The 27,592-nt window shown below is 36.9% G+C and overlaps 1 protein-coding gene across 1 annotated transcript in view; it reads left to right on the top strand.

Moving 5' to 3' along the window:
* The first annotated feature begins 2,187 nt into the window (after nucleotides 1–2,187).
* LOC139723281 (glycerol-3-phosphate acyltransferase 4-like) overlaps nucleotides 2,188–27,592 on the top strand; it is a 40,615-nt gene continuing 15,210 nt past the window's right edge. Inside the window, exons 1-6 of the mRNA XM_071634536.1 lie at nucleotides 2,188–2,449; nucleotides 5,301–5,330; nucleotides 16,606–16,720; nucleotides 22,546–22,697; nucleotides 24,474–24,516; nucleotides 27,241–27,295. Of these exons, the coding sequence (XP_071490637.1) occupies nucleotides 2,297–2,449; nucleotides 5,301–5,330; nucleotides 16,606–16,720; nucleotides 22,546–22,697; nucleotides 24,474–24,516; nucleotides 27,241–27,295 (548 nt within the window). The 5' untranslated portion in view covers nucleotides 2,188–2,296. The remainder of the gene's footprint in view (nucleotides 2,450–5,300; nucleotides 5,331–16,605; nucleotides 16,721–22,545; nucleotides 22,698–24,473; nucleotides 24,517–27,240; nucleotides 27,296–27,592) is intronic.

Below are 27,592 nucleotides of genomic sequence, written 5' to 3'. Positions count from 1 at the left end.
ATTCTTGCTTGGGGTAATACATATCAGATGTTACTTGATAAACTTCTTTTATTGCAAAAGAAAGCGCTTAGAATTGTTTTTAATTTACATACCCGAGAACATACAGATGCTTTGTTTTCTGACCATAAAATATTAAAAGTAAATGATTTGTATGTGTTTCAACTTGGTCAGTTTATGTTTAATTACAACAGTACCTTTTTACCTAAAATATTCCACGATTTATTTCATCGAAACAGTCATGTTCATAACTATCCCACGCGACGATCCGACGAATTCCATCTTCCGTTAATGAGAACCGCACATGCCCAAAATACATTTCTTTATACCGGACCCAGACTTTGGAATAAATTAGATAATAGTTTAAAAGATTCCCCCAAATTTAGTTTGTCACATTTAAATATAAACTCAGAAAACATTTACTTTCTACTTATAATCTTAGATAATCTAAATTGTTATAATTTATGCTTGAGCTTTCACCTGTCCTGATGTCGCAGCACTTGGCGTGTTCTGTGTGCAGACCTCTCTTCTTTCTTCTCTCCTTTTCCTTTCCTGTCTATTGTTCTTCGTAGACTTGTATTGTTACCGTCTTCTCTCCTCTCGGTACTGTCTCGCGTCCAACAGTGTATATGCGTGTGGGTAATTGAATGTGTGTACGAATGTATTGTCCTTGTCATATTTTCCCGGTACACGTGGTTCAATGAACAGTGTCCGGGCACTATAGCATTGGTATTCTATATTTTTTTCCCGACCTGTGTATCTCAAAATAACTACATGTATATTGTTATAGAATAGTATATCATTCACTCATTATTTATCTAGCGATCCACGTCCGACAAGCTTTGCTTTTTAGTGGATCACTATTTTCCATGATCGAATTTATTTTCCGCTCGCCCACGTAGTATTTGTACAGTTTTCCTCTTTATTATTGTACATATATGTTGTTCTATAATTTGTCTCGTATATTACATGAATCTTTTGCAAGCGTTTGAACAATATCATTTAATGACATGTATACATTGTACTATGTTTTTGATTTTCGTTGATTGGAAATAAACTATGATTGAATTGAATTGAATTGAATACAATCCCAAAACTGTTTTTATTCAATTTATTGCTTGTGGTCTCATGAGACTCGACTTTTATATTCGGCTTATTTGCACGTCTGTCAAGAGATTCCCAGCTTTGACTTTGATATCCAGTTCAGCAATGAAGAAAACAGCTGGAAATTATAAAAATTTAGTACCAAATCATTGAATGCGGTTGTGATGTATAGAGCATTAACGGCCTGTTTTTGTACCTTCTGTGTTTATTAATGTAGAGTCCAAAAGCAGCATCCAAGTTTTGCTGCTTTTATTGCATTTATGAAATTATGGTACGTGACTTCACTGCAGTATTTGGGCAGGATTGGAACAGTAACACCCCCCCCCATAACACACACACATGACACACAATATACACTTTTGGCTCTATTTTACCCCCCCCCCCCCCCCCCCCAAAAAAAAAAAAAAAAATGTTTCCCTTCCCCTTTATCCATAATCAATCACGAATTACAATGTATACAATTAGGCCCTTGTTTTAGATTGAAGCATAGTCGCCAAACTGCATTCATCACAAAGGTGAAGTGAAGATATTACAGACAGGATGAAGGGAAAAAATACTGGCAGAGAGGTATATTATAGGCAAATAAATTGTATTTTGTCAGTAGACATAATTATCAAAGATTGCAACAATCTTTAGTTTTGATATCTAAACGTACAGTGTAAACGGGGCGACATCATTTTAGTTTTTTCTTTTGTGAGGTGGGCGAGTTGATTTTGACGAGATTTTCCATCGGACCCGAGATGAGGCGATATGACGTGCAACTGTCAGTGAGTGCAGTGGATGGGACCAGTGAGATGAGTGGGACATGCGTGATCCACGCGCCAGCTATGACATTGGCCGAGAAAATCACACACACACACGTGTACACACACGTATTGACTGTATTCACCAAAGAGCGTATGCACACAGTAACGGGAATCCACATCAACCATTAATTACAGTGTACTTCCGTACACTACCTGAATGCATCGCTACGCTAAACTCACGTACCGGCGACCGCGTACCGCGACCGGTGTATGTACTGTATACGGGTCGGTTCGAATATAACTGCGCCAGAAATACGCGAAGCGTCGATTAGTGAATCTCTCTACTATGTATACACCGGGGATGTCATTTGAAATTTCCGAGATGGTGTAATTTCAGCAGTGTAAAGCCTGTATTTCGAGTGTGACCATATAGTTTCATATTCAGAGAAATGGCGATCAGCGAGCAGTTTATTTTCGTTGTTATCGGCTTCGTAATCTCGCCGTTCTTGATACTGTTGGCAGCGATCATTGTACCCGCTTGCTTCGGCGTGTCTCTCGGCATACGACGGCTCTACATCCATTGCTTGTTGAAGCTGTTTGAGGTTTGTTTGCAGGACGTGTAGAAGTTAGAACATAACCAATAACCAATCTTACAGTGTTGTGTTAAAAATCAACATAAATTAACAAAATAATAAATTATAAGAATATCTATTTCAGTATGCCATAAATAAAAACCTAGCTAGAACCGAGATCTTGTTTAAGACTCAATTTAACTAGATCTATTTTAAACAGGCCAGTCGCTGTATAAAAAGAGATTCGCACGGCCACGGCGCGACGTCTGGTCGGGCTAGCTAGACTCAAGAACACATGTAGATGATGTACATCTACAATTTTTTGTATGGTATTGCAGTTTTAACAGACTGTACCTCTGCCAAAAGGAAGGGGCTCAAGAGGCCAGAGGAGGTTTAGAACTAGTCTACATTGGTGTATGTTTGTCTGTTTGGAAAATAACTTAAAAAGTTGTGTATGGACTTGCATGAAACTTGCGCTTGCAGGAAAAGTTGATAATGACACAAGGAACAGATGATTAAATTTTGGTAGTGATCCGGGAGTTTTTATGGATTTTTGAAGGATTTTTTAATCTTTTGGCATAAATTAAAGGTCGATGAACTTCAGAATTCTAGGTGAGCGTAATGGAAATTTACATACGCGCGCTAAATTGCATGCTCTGCTCGGGCAAGGCGCCGTACCGGGAAGCTGATGACGACGTACTGCAACAAAAGGCTTCTACAATGTTTGTATATTGCGTTGGGTAATTTCATGTGGGTATGGGTGGAAATTAGTTGTTGGCTTGGTGGAGGTTGGCACTCGCCAAGTGCTTTTTTAGTTGTGATCGTGACACACAGATTAAAGGGATGTCAGTTCGGGAAACCCACTCACAAGGGGGGCCCCTCCTTATATAGTAACCCGTCCCCCTTATAAGTAACCCCGTCCCCCTTATAAGTAACCCCCGGGGCACCCCTTATAAGGAGTCTCCACGCTTTTTTGCAATGCAACGCGAAAATGAAAGGACTGCGGCAATTCGCTTGATTATGTCCATAAAGCTTCACAAGTTTCCTAGTTACTCACGAAATTTGAGCAAAATCGGTTTGAGGCATCATATCTAAAATCATGGATTTAAATGCGATGTCAAACGACCCATGCGAATGCTGAAATGCGAGCGATTACTGGCGTGAGTGTCGCCAGGCGCGGCGGCGCGGCAATGCTTGAGTGCAGACGTGGCGACTGAGTACGGAGACTTTCGTACTCAGTCGCCACGTCTGCACTCAAGCATTGCCGCGCCGCCGCGCCTGGCGACACTCACGCCAGTAATCGCTCGCATTTCAGTATTCGCATGGGTCGTTTGACATCGCATTTAAATCCATGATTTTAGATATGATGCCTCAAACCAATTTTGCTCAAATTTCGTGAGTAACTAGGAAACTTGTGAAGCTTTATGGACATAATCAAGCGAATTGCCGCAGTCCTTTCATTTTCGCGTTGCATTGCAAAAAAGCGTGGAGACTCCTTATAAGGGGTGCCCCGGGGGTTACTTATAAGGGGGACGGGGTTACTTATAAGGGGGACAGGTTACTTATAAGGAGGGGCCCCCCTTGTGAGTGGGTTTCCCGAACTGATGTTAAAGGGCCCCTGAAATCCAAATGCATGTTGATTTGTGTTGATTTGTGATACCCTCAACATCATTGCAGTGAAACGAATATCTAGAAACATTCCCCATATTTTTCACACTATTTTTCTTCTATTTTACTTCAGATTACTTGGGAACGCCCACAAAAATCCTTCCAAACCAATATTCCTCAGATGACCTCATCTGTCAATCATTGCTAAAGTACTGAAATGTTTAACAAAAGACATTGGGTTGGAATGCACCTTCCCCTTGACTCAGCATAACTTGCATGTTCCCTCGCCATATCTTTTGTTAGTCACATTAATATCACAGAAACATGCAAGTTATGCTGAGTCGAGGGAAAGTTGCATTCCAATGTCTTTTGTTAAACATTTTAGTACTTTAGCAATGATTGACAGATGAGGTCATCTGAGGAATATTGGTTTGGAAGGATTTTTTGTGGGCGTTCCCAAGTAATCTGAAGAAAAATAGAAGAAAAAAAAATCGTTAAAAATATATGGAATGTTTCTAGATATTTGTTTCACCGCAAAAGTGATGTTGAGGGTATCATAAATCAACACAAATCAGCATGCATTTGGATTTCAGGGGCCCTTTTGGGGGATTTAGATTTGATGTTTTGTGAGATAATTAGAAACCATGATTGTAGCCCGACCAGATGCCATGCGAATGTGCGCCAGACACTGTGTGCAGCGACAGGGCTGTGTGTAGTTACCACAAATGAAATATTAAAGAGCATACATTTCTAAGAGGAATTAAAACTTTATTTGATGAAAATCTGTGTTGAAATGGATGAGATGTCAAAAAACAATGTAAAGCAAAGTGGTTATTTAATATAAAAAGATGAGTCCCACCTTTTATTAGGACCCCTTTATTTTTTAATGTCTGAGCCATTTCAAGACCAATTTTCATCAAATAAACTCTGATTCCTCTTAGAATGGTACTACTAAATTGTAAAGAATAAGATACACTCTGTACATACATGTGTAGCTGTACAAACTTGTACATGTACAACCATAACTTAAAGTTGGATGTTTAGATTTGTGGACATTTACAGTGTACAGTGTACAACTGTAGGTGTATTCTTCAAGATGATAAAATCTATCTGTATATATTTCTTTAAGTTATCTATCACCCAGTACCAATCCTTTGTCAGTTACAGTGTATTAAAGGGATGTACGATATACCATGTAGAATACCTTATTTTCTTTCAGTTACGTGTATTGATTAAACCATACTCAATGTTTACTTCCCTCTACCATGCATAGTTTGCTAAACAGCCAACTTCATTACTACCAGTGAGTAGGACCATTGTGTTGCATACGTACATTAAAGATGCATGCCTTATTTTTGTTCTTTATTTGTCAATGTTGTTTTGCTCCGTTCAGTGTTGCTTTGCTCAGTTTTATTTGATTGCCATTACTGTACAGTGTGTACAGTAGTTTACAAACTAGATCAAATGTATTGTGCATGTCACATGCAGTCGTGAGGTCAGAGTAGTTTGATTTTTTAACAAAACTGTATCATGTCATTCTGCCCTATGACAGCCATGCCGTGCAGAATCTTTTTCTGCTCTCTTTTTTGATTTTTTTTTTTGGGGGGGCGTGTTACTTTCGCTTTCAACTAATGCCAAATGCATATCAATGCGCTGCTGTTTGCATGATTTTTTTAGTTTGCTGTACCGTACTACAAGTATAGTGTACAAATTCGTACATACGTGTACCAGTGGCATGATATTTGGTAGCCAGTCTTCATCGTGTCAGGTGACTTTATGTACAATGTACATGTATGTTGTATTTCCAAAGAAGAGAGAGCATTGTGTGACCCATCACCATAAAAGTTTCTTGAAGGTGCCAAACATTGATTTACTAATTTTGCGTTTTCATATTCTCCGTAGTCTGAGCTTTCATGTACACTGTACATTGTGTACTTTCATTCACTTCATCAAAAATCAAAATTGCGGAGCCTGTAAAAATTTTAGCCACCAGCTACCAGAGTGTACAAGACTACAGAAATTATCCAGGAAGTTACAATGTAGATTATGCAGGAGATTCAAAGATCGTCTGCAATGGGCCCATTCAAAATGCCGTAATGTCATAAAACCCCAGGGTGGTCCACGAGGGGTTTTAGCATGTCGCTGCAACATGCTAAAATTCTTGTGCAACATCCTAAAAAGCCAGCAACATGCTATGCAACATCCTCAAGAATTTGCAACAAGCTCAAAGTAAAAGTATTCAAAAATGTGCAAAACATGTGCATAACATAAGAAACATCAAACTACTAGGTACTTTAGATATTTGTGTGCAAAAAATGAGAGAGAACATTGAATGTAAGCAGCACAAAGAGAGATAAGCAGCAAAATATTGCGTACTATGTACTCCTCGTGTGCGCTCCTCGTGTGCGCTCCGCGCATATTCAATTTCTGCAATATTCTCAGATTGTGAGCTTGCAACATGCTAAAATTTCAAGTTGTGGACCACCCTGAAACCCTGCATGTTTTTGATGTCAAACATTCTTCAACTTTGAAATTTGGAAGCATGATCATATAAGTATGCAAATGTAGGGATAGATCAAACTGTATATTAAATTTAAGAAAATTGGATTGAAAACAAAACAAAACAAAAATCACTTGTCTGTACAAGTATTATGCAATTTCATCTCATTCATGCCTGTACTTATCTGGGTTTATGGTGGCAGGTCACATACTGTATCATAACAGATGCAATTACTACAGGTGTAGTATACAAATAATGAATGTCTATGAGTGCAATGGACAATATTTCATGACGTGAAAGATGAAATGATCCATTCAGCCTCGATGAGTGGATGAAAGATTTCATCTTTCACCGCATGAAATATTCTGCCCATTGCACGAATGAAAAACATTTATGCCTAAAATACACGTAGATCTTTGTCATTTGATGTTTTATTAATTTAGAAACGAGAGAATCTGAGATCACGAGAGTGCTCACTCACTGAGCGCTCTACGCTAGCACGCTTTTGCAGACACACACTCCAAACGAAAGCTTTTTACACCCGTTGGCCCGAATTCACGAAGGTGGTACAAATGAAACCATGGTTTAAACCATGGACAAAAACCATGGAGCGCCAAGTGTTGCACAGAATATTTCGTTACGAAATCGGTAATTTCGTCAATGAAGTTATTATTTTGTAACGAAATGACAACATTTTGTAACTAAATGAACATTTCGTCCATGAAATGATAATTTCGTTAATGAAACGGTCATTTTGTTGACGAAATGACCAATGCCGTATGGATCCAAAATTGCACTGTAATGGAGCCACAATTGCATGGGTGATGACATCATAGTGAAATGGGCCGAATCATCAATGTCAAACAACCAATCAAATAACAAGGAGCTACGTGTATTTAGGCGTAATATAACATGTTCTATCCAGAAGGTCAAGATGTGGATTTACCATGTGGAGGTTGCTTGTGTTGTTTTGTTTCTGTTTGCTTGTTTATTTTTTGGTATTATGGGACTGCTCAGAATTATAATGTCATCATGTTATATATTCAAAGTTCAGATGTAACAGTAGATTTAGGGTGCAAGCGATTCTGCATTATTTAGTATATAGTGTATTTGAGGTTTTGTGTTGGAAGATTACATCGTGTTCACAATTTTATGTATACGAGACATAACTAATACTGACATTTCAAGGTTTCATCTGTAGTGCAAATGCCATCGAGAAAAGTGCTTGATATTGATTCCACATTGAAATGAACGTGATGGGTGTGCCTCTTAGATGCTTTCTTGTGAAAATCAATATTTCAGCATTCTTATTTTGGGCTACTTGATTTGAAAAGTTTACAAAACTGAATGATTCTCTTTAAATGTTACAAAAATGTTGAGCATTGAAAGTGAGTAGTTTCAAACTGAACAACATCTACAATTGTACACTTGTACTGTGTACATGTGCAAGGGTACATTAGGTCAACATATGAAAGTGAATGTTGATTGTTGCAGTGTGAGAAATTCGATTTGAAATCTTTCTATCATGTAAACCTGTACAGTATGTCCCTCCCCCCCCCCCCCCCCAAAAAAAAAAGAAAAAAAAAAAGAAAAATTATGATCGGATTTTGGCATTGATAACTTCAAATATGATGAAACTGTCTTAATGCTATTTTAGGGTCTTTAGATATAACATCTTAGCTATATTTTGCAGAAAACCCCATGTTAGGTGGTCACAGAGATACAATGTATGTCAATCGTTGTGGAACATGTCATGGGTCTGATTCTTCCAAGTTTTAGCACTTCGATGCTTTTGGAACCGCTACACAATGGACAGAACTTGGAGGGAAGGGATTCCTGACACGCTCAACAAAGGCCCTCATTTCTCTTTGACCACTTAAAGGGATAGTACAGTATTGGTTGAGATGAGAATTGGGCTTTTAAATTTTTGCAAGATACCAATTAAAACACTTATAATATAGTACAAAGCATACCATTTTAATAGGAATTCAACGTTTATTTGATGAAAATCGGGTTTGGAATAACTGAAACATTAAAAAACAAAGTAAAACAAAGCGATCGTTACAAAGTGTGGGTCCCACACTTTATTAGAGTCGCTCTTTTTGGATATCTCAGCTATTTCAAAACCAATTTTTATCAAATAAACATTGAATTCCTCATAGACTTGCATGCTCTTTCATATTTTATATGACATTTCTCATTATCTCACCTCAAAATGTTAGAAACCTGAAATTAGGTCTCAACCAGAACTGTACGATCCCTTTAAGCAAATTAGATAAGGTTTTCTGTAGGATGTAGGTAATAAGTTATAGTTTCATAATCTGAAATTGTATTTGAATTGTTTCACTATTTTTAAAGTTATCATTGCAGAGGGTCCCATTGTAATATTTTTGGGGGACATACAATACATTGTATACATTGTATAGTACATGTGTACAACTACGTGTGAATACGTATGTTGCACATGCAAACTCTTAAATGTGCCATGTACCGTACAATGTGTGCAAATCATTTGCAGAAGGTAGTATTTCATCGGGTAACAAAATTTCGTGAAAAAAAAGAATACCAGAGGTACTTTTCTCTTCAAAATCCTTACATTGTTGATGGAGCCTTGGAATGAATTATTTCTCTCTTAGAAGCTACTGTACATTGTAACTGTCTCTTATAATTGTACAGATGCAGGGCTTTACTTTAACAGTATCCCAGTGGCCGCGGCCACTTGTCCGGCCACCAAATTTCCAAAAAGGCTATATTTTGGTAGCCCAATCAGGCACATACATGTGGGATACAAAATGGATCATTATGTTTCTGTTTATATCAGGCCAATTCATTTCTTTTTATTGCCACTTCAGATTAAAATATTTTAGTGACCAGAGGAAAAAAATTAGTGTGGAGCCCTGCAGATGTTTCATACAGTGTACATTAGTATTTTGATATGCATCATCTGGCTTTTGGTTGTGTATTCATGTCTGGTATTAGTGGTTATTAGAGGCTTTTTGTTTTGTCTATGCCCTGGTGGAAGTTGTTTAACCATTGTATGTAATCTTCATTGTTTTACTCTGTATGACTGCAATAAGTATGATGTAATCTGTAGTGTAACTCCAGCGACTATCCCACAGTGAATGAGAGAGAAAGAGAAAGAAAGAAGGAAAGTGGCACCAGTGTATTGTATCAGTGTCTTTCAGTATAGGAGACGCGGAACCTGAATACTAATATTTATGTTGTAGTGGATGGCAATAAGTGGAATACCAGGGAATATTGGACAAGTACCAGGTAATAGTATACAACATGTAGGGCCTGAACTGGTCAGTACTTGTGTAGTCATGTTGTAGCTCTGTAATATACACGTGTACATTGTAGTACAATGTAATGAAATACTTTACCCTTACTGCATTTTATAGACTCTGAGAATAAAGTTATAATAGTTATGGGAGTTATGATTGTGTCCCATTATTATTTTCAATACATGGATCAAGTTGCATCCAATGAGCATTGATATTTTCTTATTAGACAACTAGTACATGTACTGTACAGTGTATATCGTGCATTTTGTTTTGACGCACTGTACAAATGTACACTGTATGTACGCAATGTTGTATTGTATGAGTGAATATCATCCTGGTACACTTGTATAAATACTGTACATAACGTCTACTTTCTCTCTCTAACATTGATACAAAAGAAGTTTCATTCTTCTACATATACATTTTTTTCTCAAATTCTCAAATGTTTCATTTCAATGCTATCTAACAGTTTTGACAATTATTCCTGATAGTGTTGACTGGAAAAGTCTTACAAAGTGCTTCTCAAAAAAAAAAGTTAAAATACAAGTTGTAATTGATAGAATTACACAGAGATATCCTGTTTGTGCAGACACATAGGTCCCTGCAGGACACTTCAAAAAACATGTGGTTGACATTACAAAGACGACTCCTGTACATGCAGGCAGCTGAGAGGAAGTTTTATGTCTTCATAAAGCTGAAATTGCAAGGAAATGACAGATAAAGAGACAGTCCCGTTACAGCTTGCGAGTTGGATCATTGATGTGGTTTATCAAGGTGTCTTTCAGAGCTTGGTGACAGGGAACGAACTACCCACAAACCTAGCAGGGTGAGCAACCACAGGGTATTACTCAGAGTTGCTCAAGTCTGTGTAGTTGCCAGTAAATAGGACTGTTTCATTGTGTTTGTCATCCTACAGTAAGCATACTGTCTGTCAACACTGATTCTCTCCTTTTATGTTGCTATTGTGGGAAGGAATGCATAATTATACAAAAGCAAGACTAGTTTTATACACTTTTGTAGCTTTGCACCCACCACGACTGGGTCAGCTATATAATGGTGCTATAGACCACACAAGATGTATGTAATTAGTATTTTTCTAGAGTACAATGTAGCATTATTTGAGAAGTACAACTGGCAGGCATTATGCATATTTTTGTAGTTTTATGACTTCAATGCTTTTTCATTTATTTCACTGCTCTTTGAACGTTGAAGTGAAATACACACATGTAGTATCATGATGTAATAACTTTTCGAGTGACTATGCACAGTTAAAGAGATAGAAAGTTATCAGCAATAGAAAAGTCACTGAAAGGAATTTTGGATATTGAAATGTTTTAGAATTAGACAAGGTGGGGTTATGAGACTGACTGCTATCATAAGGAACTCTTTCACCAATGGGCAACCCTCCCCCCCCCCCCCCCCTTTTTTCTTTTTTGCTTAATATGTAGCTCTTAGGATCTGTGTTGTAGGTTGGCAATAGTTTGCATACAGGTGTGCATGAGGCGGTGAAAGATACCGTAAAGCAAGAAATTTTTGCAGCATGAAATTTTGCAAATTGGAGCCTGCAGCCTTATTCGAGGCATGACATTTTCAGAAATTGCCACTGGCATTCAAGGCATCTAATAGTGAAGACAAGAACTTTTGTGTGCATTTTAATTTTGTGAATCTTGGCTCTAGCAAAATATGCAAAATTGAAATGCTTGCAAAAACTTCATATTTTACAGTCCCATCATTTTGAGGGCTTCTGTGTTTTCCTGTTTTTCCTGTTTAATAGTTTTATATCCTTTTCGTTCATGCCTTTACATGGATGTGTGGGCATGAGTTACAATAATTGTTATATAATTCTCATTCTGTGTATGCAATAAACATATCACAAGGGACAAAGCAGGGCTCGACACTAACAGTGGCCCGGTGGCCCGGGGCCACCAAAATTGAAAGTCGGGCCACCAAATTTCAAAAAAGGGCAAATTTGGTGGCCCGCCTCGGGCCACCAAATTTTTTTGAAAAGTACATCAATTAATTCGTAACTTTTTGCGCCGGAAATTAGCAGTTATATTTGTTAAAAGGATGGATGAAAAGGACTGAATGAATGCCTGAGAGTGAGTGTTGCGAGTTTGTTGAGGTTTATTTATGAGTAGATGTATGTCCAACTTCCAATTCTTACTACGACTGGATAAAACTTAGATATTTGACTCATTAAAAAAAACAGGACTTTTAATGTTTTTTTTTCGGGGCCACCAAATTTTTCTCTCGGGCCACCAAAAATTTGAAATTGAGGATTTTGGTGGCACAAAAAAGTTAGTGTCGAGCCCTGTATATTATTGTGTATCCTTGTTCTCAATGAAATTTAATTTGAAATATGAAATGAAGCAGTTTAGAAATGGGTCAATCCACGTCAAATCATCCAGTGCTTGTCACCCGACCCCCTCCGATTTTCTTTAAAATCGCACCAAATGTTCCCCAAAGTGTCTGACGGCAAATTCCAAAATATTTTGCCCCAAGGTCAATTGGTTGCTAAGATACAGCCTCACATAGCAACCGATGCGCATTCCAAAATATTAGTTAAAAGAAAATTATGCATTTTTGATTGATTGTGGTAGCATGGATATTTAGGCAAAAGTGTTCATTATCTGGAAATTGAGAGAACTTTATAGTCTTTGCAAGAAAAAGTGACTGTGACGCGAATTTGACTTTTCGTTAACGTGCACGAGGTCACCGAAAATGGTGTTAAATGTTAATTTCGAAAATTTTAATGCATATTTAGAGGCTAATATCTTCCAGATTTCATCACCTTAGGTTCTAAAATATTATGCTGTTGAAGGCTTTGACTTGCTCAGTAATTTTGAAAAAAATTAGCGGATTCGTGCTCACCGTTTTTACGGAGAGCGCCCTCAAAGTTGACAAAAATGAAAAATGTGCCAAATTCAAGGTCACGGATCATCGTTCGTCCCACCTAGGAATGGCATCAATTTTTTTTGTATTGATAGACATTTACCTATATTATCTTGGGTTACCAAAGAAATTTTGCTACCGAAATGTTCAATGGTAAATTTACCCCACTGAAAATGGACGTAAACGGCCAAATTCCCATGTAATATCACATATTGGGTTTAGAGGACATTACAAATGTCCATGCTTCAAGCTGAAAAGCCCTAGCCCTGTCATATTTGCTGTAGGGGTAGTCTGTTATACATATTTTAATAATATATACCACAAAACACTTTTATTTCATAATAACGACCTTGAAATTTAATCCAAAATTTGATAAAAACAATAAGTCGCTCTATTTTCCTCATTGCACTGCATGTAATATGTGTTTTGAAAGACTTTTCACAAAGCAGTATTTCAAGAATTATGAAAGCTGACAGCCTACCATATTAAGGTTCTAAACTATTTGTGCTCTTCTTTCAGATTTAGTGTCAATTTGATCATGAATGTTATACCCTTGACCTTGAAGTGTTTCTAAAAATAGCTGTAAATTTGTTAACTACAAATTACACACATGACAGGTGTTTTATGGCATGATATACTTGTGATTCTTTCACAAACACAAAAGCTTTTTATAGTGTAATGTTATATACTGGAATTAATCTATACGTGCTTGCAAGATTATGATTGTTACAATTAATTACTTTGTTTTGACAATGACCCTCAATTTCAATCACAAAAGGGGACAGTAATATTTTGTGATTTTGTGTGCATTTCCTATGGAAAACAGTGCTTTGTGGTGAAATTCATAAAAACTTGACCATTTTTACTATTTATCACTTTGATTGATTAATTCTATTCAAATTATGGTAGAAAAAGTGGGCTGTGACAATTTCCAATAAAAAACCCCCACATATGCTGTAGAAAATAAAAAAAACAAAGAAATACATAACAAATATTCCAAAAACAAGAAAATACATAAGAATGGAAATTATTTTGGAAGTTGTCATAAGTTACAGAACAAATCCCCCCAAAAAGAAGACTCTCAGTGCTTTTAATGTGCGTTTCACAGGCTAGAATAAGAATCTTATGTGTTGGGTGCAATGTCCATAATATCAACTATTACTTATACAGGTCTTTATGGGCAGGAATAGGCATTTCTCCTGATTTTGAAGGTCATAAATTCAGGGTCATTGTCAGAACAAAGTAATTGATTGTAACATATCTTGCAAGAACCTATAGATTTATTCCAGTATATAACATTTACACTGTAAAAACTTTTGCGTTTGTGAAAGAATCACTAGTATGTTATGCCATAAAACACCTGTTGTGTGTGTAATTTGTAATTATAACAAATTTACAGCTATTTTTAGAAGCACTTCAAGGTCAAGGGTATAACATTCATGATCAAATTGACACTAAATCTGAAAGAAGAGTACAAATAGTTTAGAACCTTAATATGGTAGGCTGTCAGCTTTCATAATTCTTGAAATATTGCTCTGTGAAAAGTCTTTCAAAACACATTATTACATGCAGTGCAATGAGGAAAATAGAGCGACTTATTGTTTTTATCAAATCTTGGATGAAATTTCAAGGTCATTATTATGTAATAAAAGTGTTGTGTGGTATATGTTATTAAAATATGTATAACAGACTACCCCTACAGCAAATATCACAGGGCTAGGGCTTTTTATCTTGAAAGCATGGACATTTGAAATGTCCTCTAAACCCAATATATGATATTACATGGGAATTTGGCCGTTTACGACTATTTTCAGTGGGGTAAATTTACCATTGAACATTTCGGTAGCAAAATTTCTTTGGTAACCCAAGATAATATAGGTAAATGTCTATCAATACAAAAAAAATTGATGCCATTCCTAGATGGGACGAAGGGTGATCCGTGACCTTGAATTTGGCACATTTTTCATTTTTGTCAACTTTGAGGGCGCTCTCCGTAAAAACGGTGAGCACGAATCCGCTAATTTTTTTTCAAAATTACTGAGCAAGTCAAAGCCTTCAACAGCATAATATTTTAGAACCTAAGGTGATGAAATCTGGAAGATATTAGCCTCTAAATATGCATTAAAATTTTCGAAATTAACATTTAACACCATTTTCGGTGACCTCGTGCACGTTAACGAAAAGTCAAATTCGCGTCACAGTCACTTTTTCTTGCAAAGACTATAAAGTTCTCTCAATTTCCAGATAATGAACACTTTTGCCTAAATATCCATGCTACCACAATCAATCAAAAATGCATAATTTTCTTTTAACTAATATTTTGGAATGCGCATCGGTTGCTATGTGAGGCTGTATCTTAGCAACCAATTGACCTTGGGGCAAAATATTTTGGAATTTTCCGTCAGACACTTTGGGGAACATTTGGTGTGATTTTAAAGAAAATCGGAGGGGGTCGGGTGACAACTTTTCTGAAAATTGGATGATTTGACGTGGATTGACCCAAATATATAAAATCGTTTAGTGTGAACAGCATAATTTTCTAGTTTCGTGAATAAAAGAATAAAATCAAATGCATTCAGATGTTTGTGCATGGAACGTTTAATATTTTTCACATTGAAGAGGCACGCAAGGAACTCCTCTAGCTTTAGTTAGCACATACTAATTCAATATTTAGTGAGCATCACAATGTAAAAAACATTTGCACACATAGTGGAAATCAATACTCACATAGAGTTCTGTTCTTGGCTTGCAGTCCATGATTTAACAGTTTTAAAGACAAATGTAATTCAAAATTATTTTCATTGATTGGCATTTTGTTTGAACTGTATTATTTACAAATATTGTTGGTCATACCACATGTACTTGTTCAGGTGTGTACATACAATTGTACATACATTGTACATGTACAGTACAAGTACAGTGTATGCCCATTGTGGTGCACTAAATGTGAGAAATAAAGTTTACACTATGGTACGTATATCAGCTGTGAGGGATGTGTCAATAATTCAAAATGTCATTATGCACATACAGAGAATGCCCTTTAGATGTAGTCCCAGTAATGCCAAATGCATTTATGGCTCAGTGCATTGCCCCCAAAAAGGTTGTCCATTTAGAGTGGCAAAAATTTGAATGTTGTATGCAGCAGGTACAGTATTGTTGGAAGACTACATTTACATGTACATGTACATTGTACACCGTATACTATTGTATACAATGTACATTACTGTACAGGCTGTACGTACATGTATAAGAGCATGACTAAAAGTGTACATAAACTGTTCACTTTGATGCAGTCACCTATTGGACACTTGCAGTCGAAGTATGGATGCCTACAATTGTATTGAACCTAGACATTGTCTTTCAATTTTAATTTTGTTCTTTTTGTGGTCACAAAAGGCAATATTGTGGTGATCAAAGTGAGTTTATAGCTTTAAGTGTACAGCTGTATGAACTTCTAGATGAGTCGTTTCAAACCAAATGTAAAATGCGGTTTCTTATACTGTACTCAATAGGACAATGTGTGAGGCTAAGTTGAGAAATCTTGACACTGTTTGGTTCCATTTGCATTGTAAATACCGGTACAATATCTCTGGTTAATCTCATCAAGAATTTGTTAGTTGCATTTTCACTACCCTTCTACTATGCTACATACGTACACGTACCTTGATACATCTTTTATAATGTATCCATAACATACAGGATAGAGTTCATTGTTGTTATAACTGGGAGAAACACAGTACATGTACCTGAAAGTGATGGGTGATTTGACAAATTAAAAAACATAAGAACGAAATGAGTTAAAATATCAGAGATATGCTACATGATCATTATGAAGGAGGTACAGCTGTACATGAAGGACCTTTCTGTGCTCATTATGCATGCGTCTCGTGTTCTCTTCACAGTTTGGGAAGCAGCGGGTGATGGTTGCCCTGGAAACAAGCAATGATGCCCCCAAAGTGGAGGTTGAATCAGAGGATGAGGAAGAAGTGGTCCAAACACGACTCATGAGTAAAAATGGTAAGCGGTCATACTGAAAAACATGATATATTCGCGGCATGAAAATTTCGTGAATTGGAGCTGACGACCTTTCTCACGGCATGAAATTTTTGTAAATTGCCACTGGGGTCGAATGTATATCGTGTAAGCAAGAACATGTGCATTTTATTTTTCGCGAATGTTGCGGATTGAGAAATTCACGAAATTAATATGCACACGAACATTCCTCCTTTTACAGTGAATTAGTTTTTTAAAAAAGAACAAACCCCCCCCCCAAAAAAAAAAAAAAAAAAAAAAATGGCAACATGGAGTAGGAGATAAACAAAAGTACAGTGTAATACAGAGTCAAGATCCAAAAACCAGTATGTTTTCCTTTTCCCCCAACTTTTAATGATAATTGCTAGTGTATGTTTGTTTGTTGGGGGGGGGGGGGGCAGATTACTGGGGAGAGTATTATTGCCAACTTGCTTCAATTGTAAAGTCAGAATTTGCTGTAGATGCTTTGCCTCTGGCCACATGGCAGTTCTGTGACAACATGAAGGCTAACATCTTCATGTCAGAGTCTAGGTACAATCCGATGTGATAGCAGCAATGTAGGAATATGTTGAATTTCACTCCTTCATGTTTAAAAGAGGATGGAAAATTTCAGTTAATGTGACAGTCTGTGCAGAAGTCTTTATAATGTTATAGGTTTTAAATATGGATAGTGCATTTGTAATAATTATGATAGATCCCTAATGCAGTGAATATGTCAAATTCAGTCTTTGCACCCTCTGAACAGTAGCCTAGGAACTTGAATGTTTGTGTAAAAAAATATATATATAACAACAAACAAATACCAAAATGAACAATTTCCATGTGTGTATTCATGATGACTGATCATACAATGTAAAAATAGGGATAGCAAAGCACTTGCCTTTAATGTTCCCATGTATTGAACCCATCAACTAGCCAAGATATTTCAATGAGATTCTATTCAATACTCTGAAACTTTGACAAAAGTCACTGTAAATTAGTAATACAATAAAAATAGTATGATTTCATAAACCATTTTTACACAGTTTAATACAGGACAAATGCTATTGGCAAATGAAGCATAGAAGTACAAATGTAGGTATAATGTGATGTTTCCACAGGCTCAGGCCTCAGGTTCAGGGTTCGAAATTGGCGATGGTCCGCTGGCCATTGGCCACGGTCCGCTGGCCATTGGCCACCCAAAATCATGTCGGACTAGCTAAAAATCATAAAATTCTGAAGTAACTAGTCCGTCTGGCTAGCCAAAATATTGCTTGAGTGTCAAAATTGATTCTAAGTAGTCCGCCTGGCTAGTTAAAAAAAAAGTTAAGTGCGACCCCTGACTGGTTAAGCATGAGCGGAATTTGGTAATGCAATATTGTGATTTGTTCTGTTTTTAGCAAGTAAGATTTATTTTGCTGTTTTGCAATAGCTAGTCAAAGTCCTTTTTCTTTTTAGTCATGTCTAGACAAGGCATGCACAGCCTGCGTGCCGTCTTTCTGATTCATAGTATGTAAATAGGATTCCATTCTATGACATGCCTCAAGAAATGGTGGTAGGCCATTATCTGTGTGCACCCAGTAATACAAGGAAAGCATCTTCAAACAGCCAGCAACTTCTAGTTAATAATTTCCTGTCTCAAGTGAAGACACGCTGCACATTTGAGATTCTTGCAATTACTTTAAATTTATCCTGAGTGCTGGAGTAATCAGGAATATGTGGCAGACATTTTCTGCATTAGTGTATTTGTTTTATGTAGACCCAGTAAAATGAGTGATTAAGCCTTCATCATCATGTGTCCTAAGATAATATATGTTGAAACCCCACTCACACACGTACTATACATTGTTTGTACAGCCCTGTCACATTACAGTACACACGTATATATACAGTTTTTACCTGTATGGGAGTGAAGGTACAGTATCCCCCCCCCCCATTTCATTAGCTTTCAGACATTATTTTCTCCCTAATTTGCATGAATTAAGATTTTCCTCCACGAAGACATCATAGACAAGAGTATCATACAAGATGAAATCATTAAAGGGCAAGTCCACCTTCATAGACATGTTAATTGAGTGAATGCAGCAATATTGGTAGAACACATCAGTGAGAGTTTGAGGAAAATCAGAGAATCTGTTAAATATTGATGAATTTTTAAAGTTTCTGCGCAGTCACTGCTAGACGAGATAACTACTACAGTGTATGATGTCCCATGCATGGAATAATAAGGAAAATTTAAAGTGAATTCCACAAAATTTCATATTTTGAAAAAAGTACACAATAGTACATATGTAGAATTCTACCTTGACTTGTTCCTGACATATATGTTATTGGTAATATTATTCCCCCTGCCTTTAAAAAGAGGCAAGTCAAGAGCTCATTTACTATGCGAGAAAAGTGAAAATATTTGAATATTCTGTATATAACAGCTACATGAATGGAGAAGTTACTCACCATCTTTTGCTGGACAGATAAAGACTCCTACACGCTGTAATTTGTTTAATGTTACATACTATTATACATTGTAGCTGGGTGATGGTGGATGTTACATTGTTATGAAAGTTTCAATCTCGATAATGTATGCACGATGTTTGATTGTTTCACCAAGTGCAGTGTAGGGTGATGTGACATTCACATTCAACACAACCTGACAATGTATAAAATGACTCTGTGGTGATCTTGTGTAGTCATAGAGCATGCAAAACTGTGCTGTATACGCCATATTTTATTAAAGCGAGTCTTAATTTTTGCAAATCGGGACTTCCCCATGATATCGCGAGTGGTTGAATTCGCGATCGTGAGGTACTGAACTGAATGGAGAAATGTATACATACCGTAAGTCACATTCATATCAGGATCAGTGTCAATGTTTTCGTGTGTCTTTAATTTCGCGAATAGCACCTGCTTTGCGAAATTCGCAAGAATAAAAACCTCACGAAATATTTGGCATGTACAGTAACACAGTGCTTATTAAATAGCAGGTAGTGGATATTGCCTTTGAAATGTCTGACACCTTGGAGAGAGGGTTCCATGATGAACGGGCGTGATTGGCCAGAAGAGGAAGTCATATTATAGAGATTTGAGGTCATACAGAGATATGGACAATGTTGTGGCATACCTTTAAAAGATCAGTTTGCTATTTATAACACAAAGCTGGGCCATGTGCCAAGCCATGTCTGTAGCATCCAACCATATACTGTACACCAGGTAATAATCCAGGGCACTGTGCTTTACTTTATTGACAGAGAGCAGACCTTGCTTTTATCTGCCTTCAGCTGACAGTAGCCCACTGTAGTAGAGCCTTTCACAACACTGCACATGCTATAGCAATATATTTTATGCCGTGGGACATGTAAGACAAGTTAAGACGAGGTGGTCAATTTGTGATCAAGAACCATAGAGAAGAAATGAGAAATAGTACAGCTGCATGATTCATTTTTTTTTTTTTTTACACATGAGCTGCCATAATATGTATGGTTGGCAATAATTTTATGCTTGTTGACTTTGTGAATAGGTTTTGCAAAATTCATGAAACTAAAATCTCTGCAAAATATTACATGAAAAGTACATATCTCCCTGTCCCATCTACTATAGTTTACAAGTTGTACAGTATATCAGTCTACAGTACGTACGTAGCTTTGTCTAGACAGTGCTCATCTTGTATAATTGGAGCGTGACTGCACATTGTGATCGACAGTTCCCTTTTGCAACATCTCTTTGGATTGAATTCTTGTTTTTGCACATCTCATAAACATCACATTGTCAGATAAAGATTATTCATGCTCCACATATTACCTTGAAAGCAGAGGCAGCTGACTGCTTGTATGTTTGTTTGTTTGTTTGTTTGTTTGTTTTTGTGTGTGGAACGGCATTTGCAGTGGGAAGAATCTGGGGCTGAACCCTCTGAAAGATACAGGTGTATTATGCTGCCTTGTGATTTTTGTTGTAAATATTTTTTAAGAGCTCCAAGCGTAGTGGCTTTAGCCTTCCCTCCTCCCTCCCTACCCCCATCCCCCCTATTCCACAGCTCATGGCAAGCACAAAATCAAACATTTATTTGTTGAGTTAAATGTATGCTGTGTTTCTTTCCATGTCATGTTTTCTTCAGTGCAGTCCAGATCATAAAGGTACAGTCTGCATCAATATTTTTTGACTGAAACAAAAGAATGTACAAACGAATGCTAATTTGCATACAATGAATGTGTATAACTGCAAAGATACTTGGCCAAATAAGACTCGTGTAGACTTTATATACCGGTACTTTCTTTTTTGAAAAAAAAAAAAAAAACAGGGGAAAAACCCACAAATATAATACCTATGTTGTAAGATTTTTGTTTCTAAAATTCCAATAATGTAAGCAACACCATGGTACCTGTACAGTGAGGCATACTGTATACGCCGACTATTTCGCGGTTTTCGCTATTTCAGGTTTTTATTTTCGCGAATTTCGCAAGGCAGGTGCTGTTCCCGAAATTAAAGACACGCAAAATAATGACTCTGATCCTGACATGAATGTGACGCACACATGTACATTTCTCCATTGAGTACAGAGACTCCACGATTGCAAATTTAACCACTCGCGAAATCGTCGAGAAATCTCGATTCATGAAAATTTAGACTTGCTAAATATATGGCGTATACGGACTATCAAGGTAAAGATTGCTCATAATCATTACACAAATTAAACAAATTCATTCAGCGTAGTAGTTGTGAAATCGATACAGGGCTAGCAGTATCGGTCACAATTCACTGGCATTACATAAAATCAAAAAATTCCCAGCAATGTTGGTGACATGCACTAGTTAGTACAATGTATGGCAAACATCATGCCTTATGTGGATGACTGTGCAGTGGTTTATGTCTGTACATGGATGGTTATCAGTGCAACTTTTGACCTTTGAGTTCAGGTTGGAGCATCACATGGGACTAATTAACAGGTCCTTACAGCTTTGGATGACTCCTCAGAACACACTGGAATATTGATTGTCCTTTCTAATTATAGGAATTGGTGTGGCACTGTAGGAAAAGGAAGGTGTGATGGATTTGACAGAGGGATGTGTGCATAATGATCTCAAAAAGAAATGCTTAGAGTCCTTCCTTTGGAGCACTATCAACATTCTAGCTTGGCAATCACATCTTCTGGGTGTTTAACTAATCATAGGATTTTAACCCTTTCCATACTAAATTCTGAAATCCCCATAGATTTACGTACAAACACCACCAGGTTCCCGTGTGGAACGGGTTATCAGAGCCTTTGTGAGATTAAACTTGGTTCTTAAGTCTTTACAAAATTGTGAATTTTTTATGCAAAGTATAATGGATTTCAGAATGTATGCAGATGATTGGATACTAGTGCGAGTGTCACTTTCAAAACAGTATTAAAGATTTAAAGTGAAGATCAAAAGGCAAGACAGGAGACTACCTTACAAGGATTTAAGTACATGTAGTGGGAGGTACAGTGTAATTACTGCGTTGAGGTGCACACACAATCTTTTTGTATTTCATATTGTTTTTATCTCATTGAACTTATACTGTCCACTGAATGATTTTAGATATATCGTATCCAATAAATTGCAAATATGGTGAATTTTGTTTCTAGGGATAATAATTACCTCTCTTTCCATCACCATATTTCTCGATCATGAATTCATCCACTCACAAAGTTGTCTTCCAAGTCCCAAATCCCAAAATGCTGTTATGGTATTTGTGAAATATGTGGTGTACAATTGTACAATGGTAATTGTGGGCATAGCGTGTACAGTGTAGATTGGAATCTGTCTTTCTGTGTTTCCCTCTTTGAGATGTCTTTGCCTCCATCCTTCACCCCTCAGGTTCCACTCTGATCCACAAAGACTCCCCCAAACACCTTGCAGACGGCATTAAGGCTGAGGCTAAGGGGCTGCGCTACAACCGATCCTTTGATACTTTCCGCAGGGAGTTTGAGCTGGCCGATGTCTGCTACTTCTGCAGGAAAGGTGTTGAGGTAAGCAGACGGAAAGAAAGTAATTTCATGCGATAGACAAGCTTCCTGATGGATTCTAATGTACTGTAGTTGTACTGATATTTCTCTATTGTAATCACGTGGTATGAATTGGACCCGCCAACTACTTGTAATTGTGTCTTTAATGGTAAAATGCCTGTTCTGGTATCAGTTGTAACCATGGCAAACACTTTTAAAATGATGGGACAACTACTTGTAATTGTGTCTTTTTAAAGGTAAAATGCCTCTTCTGGTATCAGTTGTAACCATGGCAAACACTTTTAAAATGATGGGACAACTACTTGTAATTGTGTCTTTAAAGGTAAAATGCCTCCTCTGGTGTCAGTTGTAACCATGGCAAACACTTTCAAAGTGATGGGACAGCTTGGGACTGTTATAGAAATCATCTGGACATTGTGCATGCTTACTTTGGGTAAACTTCAGAGAGAGCGCTCTTTTTTTTTAGGATTAGATTTATTTCACAGCCAAATATAAGCATGTTTCAGTGTATCACAGCTGTACATGATTGTAGCTCCTGTGCCAATTATTTTAAACTCACACTCTATTTATCCAACTTCATGATTTATTAGGCGTTTCTCCTTTTCTTCTCCTTTGTGCCATTAAATTGAACATATTAGCTACAATATTTCAGTTATTAGATTACTAAGTTCATATAGTTTATATATAAACATGAGGCTCGGTACCATCACTGTATTAAGATTGGAATTGCATGTTTTCAGCGCATAGGGACATTTTCACTTTGTGTTATGCACTATATAAACACTGTCAATTATTATTATTATCATTAGAAATACTTGTAGAAGGCACCCATAGTGTGATACTCTCAACTTATTTTTCAGCTGTGAAAAGGGTCCTACAGCAGTAGAAGCTGTTCCCATCCATATATTTTCACTCACAGTGCACTGACCCAGTTTATGAGGAGTGGTCATCTGTCTACATCCGACCAGTAAGGTCACATAGGATATTGGAGTTGGTGCTACAACCTAATTGTGTATGACTTCTCAGCAGCGTAGAAAGATTTTATTGTTAACCCGTTGAGGATGAGTCCCGAGTACACTCGGGCAGGTGTCTATGGAAAATGCGTGTTGTAGCAATATCAGTCCGTCCTCAATGGGTTAAAGGGTAGAAACACTGTTGTCTGCTTCTTAAATGAGTTACAAATCAGATTCTACATGTATCTCATTTTAATACACATTCTTACTCACAGCAAAGCACCATACTAACAGATCCATGGTGTATGATGTGTACTCTCTGAATGAATGTCATTAAATGATAAAACATGGAAATGGGGTTTCCTCTTTGTGGTGTATTATCATTTTCCTGCCTTTATTCCATGTAAAAAACTTCTTTCCTGTATTCTTAAGAAGAAAAAAAAAAGTCGCCTATGCAAAGTGAAAGAAACCTGTGCTGTAATACCCGAAATTTTCATAATGTATGAACATTTTGCAAATTTCGTGACATGCCAAGATTTGTGAAATTATATTGTACATGTTAGGTTTTGTCCACGCCAGCTATTGAATGCCAGTGGCGATTCATGAAAGTTTCATGCCATGATAAAGGCCGTTGGCTTCAATTCATGAAAGTTTCATGCCATGGTTGTATCCGGTTCTACAGTATTCAGTAGGCTTGAGTTCATATGAGAAGTTCATGGAGGTAGAGAAAGAACATATTACAGGACAGGAAGGAAATATCTGTGTTTGTGTTTCTAAGTGATGTTTGCTTCACTTTCATTTCATTTCATTTTGTTTTCTGTCACAGGCTATAGTTGAGGATGAGGTTACCAAGAGGTTTTCAGCAGAAGGTGAGAGTTTTATAAATTATTGACATATACTTCATCTTTTATATAAGTTTTCTTTTTGAATAAGAAAGCTGTCTATATAGAAAACAGGTACCATTTGAATGCAACAAAGATTTCACATTTAAGTGAGGGCGAAAAGAACAAAAAAAAAATTATGAGAGTTAACAACTTGATCATCACATTACTTGAGTAAAACAAAACACTTATGATGTTGGCTTTGAAAAACAGAGAGCCATCAGAAATGCTTTGTATTATCTTTATAGGAAATTTGTGTCATATGGCACATATGTAGTTCATAGAGCTGTAGCACATGTACAGTACATTGTATGTAAGGATGGATGAGTGGTATAATGAACATCACTAGAATGATTAGGATGTAATAAGGTGTTTTTCTCCCATGCCACCCATGATATATGATCACTTGACATTACATCTTGTTACCTCATGAATGGGGAAACATGCAAAGTGTAATTATCTCAAAGTAATTAATTCATTAGCAGGGAGTAACTTGTATTTGTCTAGAAAGCATAAGAACCTCTTGATAATATCCTTTTAATCAGCAAAAGGTTTGGGAAGTATCAAACCCACTACATTTTGTGTCAGCTTTGTTACTTTTTGAAAGAAATCATTAACAATTTTTTGTTTATAAAAATGGAAGCTTGAATATAGAACTATTATTGTTTTCAGTATTATAAAAAGACAGATTCCCAAGAGCTGAGAGAAAATGAAGGAGAATTATTGGAGGACTTTTTAAGGAGTATGTAATTTTCAACAGCTGTTTAGGAGCAATATGTAACACATTCCTGCAGATTGTAACTTCTCTGTATTATGGAGATGTGTAGTTTTGGGCTACAACCATTGATGATGTGCATTTTCCTATGTGGTTGATTTGATCACAATTAAAACTAGAAATGGAGTATGTCTGATTATAACATAGGCAATTGACAGTATGCCACACTTAAACCCCTTTCAGTAACTCTTCTGGCTCAGGCCAGGCCCGAGCTACATGTAAGTCATAAAATAACCTGGCTGTGTCCTCTACCGGAGCGCACATTTAGTTACCATGGTACATGTAGTTATCCTCCATGTGACCGAGTTCGTGAATGGGTCATCATAAAAGTAACGCGGCTCTGCTTTAGTTACTGAACGCAATTTTTACTGCTTTGGCCAAATTAACTCAGGCTAGGAGCTGACCAAAAATACATGAGTTACTGAAAGGGGTATTAAAGTTGAACTCATTTTGTTAAAGAGGTCAATGTTTTTAAGGTTCCTTCATTCAGCCTTTGGTTTCAAGTACTTCTCCTTATCAACTCTCTGTCTAGCTGAAGATTTAGTAGACCAATGTACAAATCAAAATACACAAATATTGACACTGCAATGTTATCTGTCAGTGTGTAACCCTTGAGTTCAGCTAATCAGCTGTTATCAGTCCCATGGCTCTAGGCAAGGAGAACATTTATTCTTTAGTGGTCCTTGGTTGGAGGCAAACTGATCCTCTGTCCCTCAGAAATTTTCTCCAAGTACTTATTCATATCTGTATGGCTTACCAAGGTCTTGTCAACTGGTTGATACTGATGGCTGCTAGAGAGGGATTATTGTATGTTGCTTGTTGATATGGAGAAATTGTAACAATACAAATAGAAATATAGGTAATAAAATAGTTAAAAATGCTAAATTACTTAATTCTTGGATGTTATAGACACAAACTTGTTATTCATAAGAATACAAATCTCTATTATCAGTGTGAAATGTATTTTTTATACAGGGGAAACTCGGTATAACGAACACTGCTATAACGAGATATTGGTTATAGCGAGGAAATTTTCTCGGTCCCAAATTTCCTTCCACACAAGTCTATGTAAAATGCTACTCTTATAGCGAGATCGGCTATAACGAAATAACTGCTATAACGAGATAAATTTTGTGACTTCCAAACAAAGAAAAACATAGTGAATCAAACCTGCTATAGCGAGGTAAAGCAAAATGCCTTCGGTAAAGCTTTACTTCGCCTGTGCTATCATCTTCCGAGATTGTAAAGCTTGATGCGCCAAAAACTGTCTTGTATACACATAATCATTTTCTTCAGTGCACTCCAGCTAGAACTGCATGTTGTACGTGTGGAGTGTGTGTGTGCACGCACACTGATACATGCAGAAAATGTGGTGGGACGGCCATATGTATACATGACATCATCATGACGTTTAGCAGGTGTGAGACAATCTGATGCTGTGATTGGCCTTCTACTTAGGGAATTCCCCGTCTTCACACACAGGCAGTCATAATGTACATACAGAATGTGTCACATACACACACAGCATTGTGCAGACCATATTCAAGCTTTCCACACAACACACACCCATACGATAACCACATACCAATCCACAGACGATCTTGATACAATCGCAAGCTATATAAATTTACAAATTCAAACATCTACAATTAATAAGAAACACATTCTTGATATTGGATTTTCTTGGCGAAAAACACCTTCTTACCCATAAAGGTGAGTAATTCCCTCACACACAATATCAAGTTATCAGTATTGATTGAAATATGATGGGTAGTCCCACATGTGCAAACTAATGTCTTTATTTTATGCCTTTTTTATGCCTACTGATATAACGAGATATCGGCTATAACGAGGAAAATGACTCGGTCCCGACCATCTCGTTATATCGAGTTTCCACTGTACATGTATTTTTCATACATTTGTCATGTGTTAAACAGAGCTTGGATCATGGAACTTATTAACAAGAACAAGCATGCGATACCAGTACCTCAGGTATGTTTGACCTATGACCCTTGGCAGTTATTAGAATGCCATTATCTACCTTTGGATTAACTAAACTTGAAAAAAGTAGTATTCAAATAAAAATAGTTTTAGTTTGAATATTTTACAAGGAGTGACAAATTGCAATCCACCATGAATACACAGAGGAGGATGACATGATATGACTACCTTAGAGCAAGATATTGATACGGCATAAAATTTTCACAAATTGGAGCTGACAGCTTTTATTGCGGCATGAAATTTTTCACGAATTGTCACAGGCATTCAATGCCTATAGTGTGACAAGAA

The sequence above is a fragment of the Diadema antillarum genome, unplaced genomic scaffold, assembly GCF_040938485.1.
Source record: "Diadema antillarum isolate AM-2024a unplaced genomic scaffold, OU_Dant_1.0 scf00000184, whole genome shotgun sequence".
In the NCBI taxonomy this organism is placed as follows: Eukaryota; Metazoa; Echinodermata; class Echinoidea; order Diadematoida; family Diadematidae; genus Diadema; species Diadema antillarum.
The sequence above is the reverse complement of the archived record's forward strand: the minus strand, read 5'-3'. Positions and strand labels throughout refer to the sequence as shown.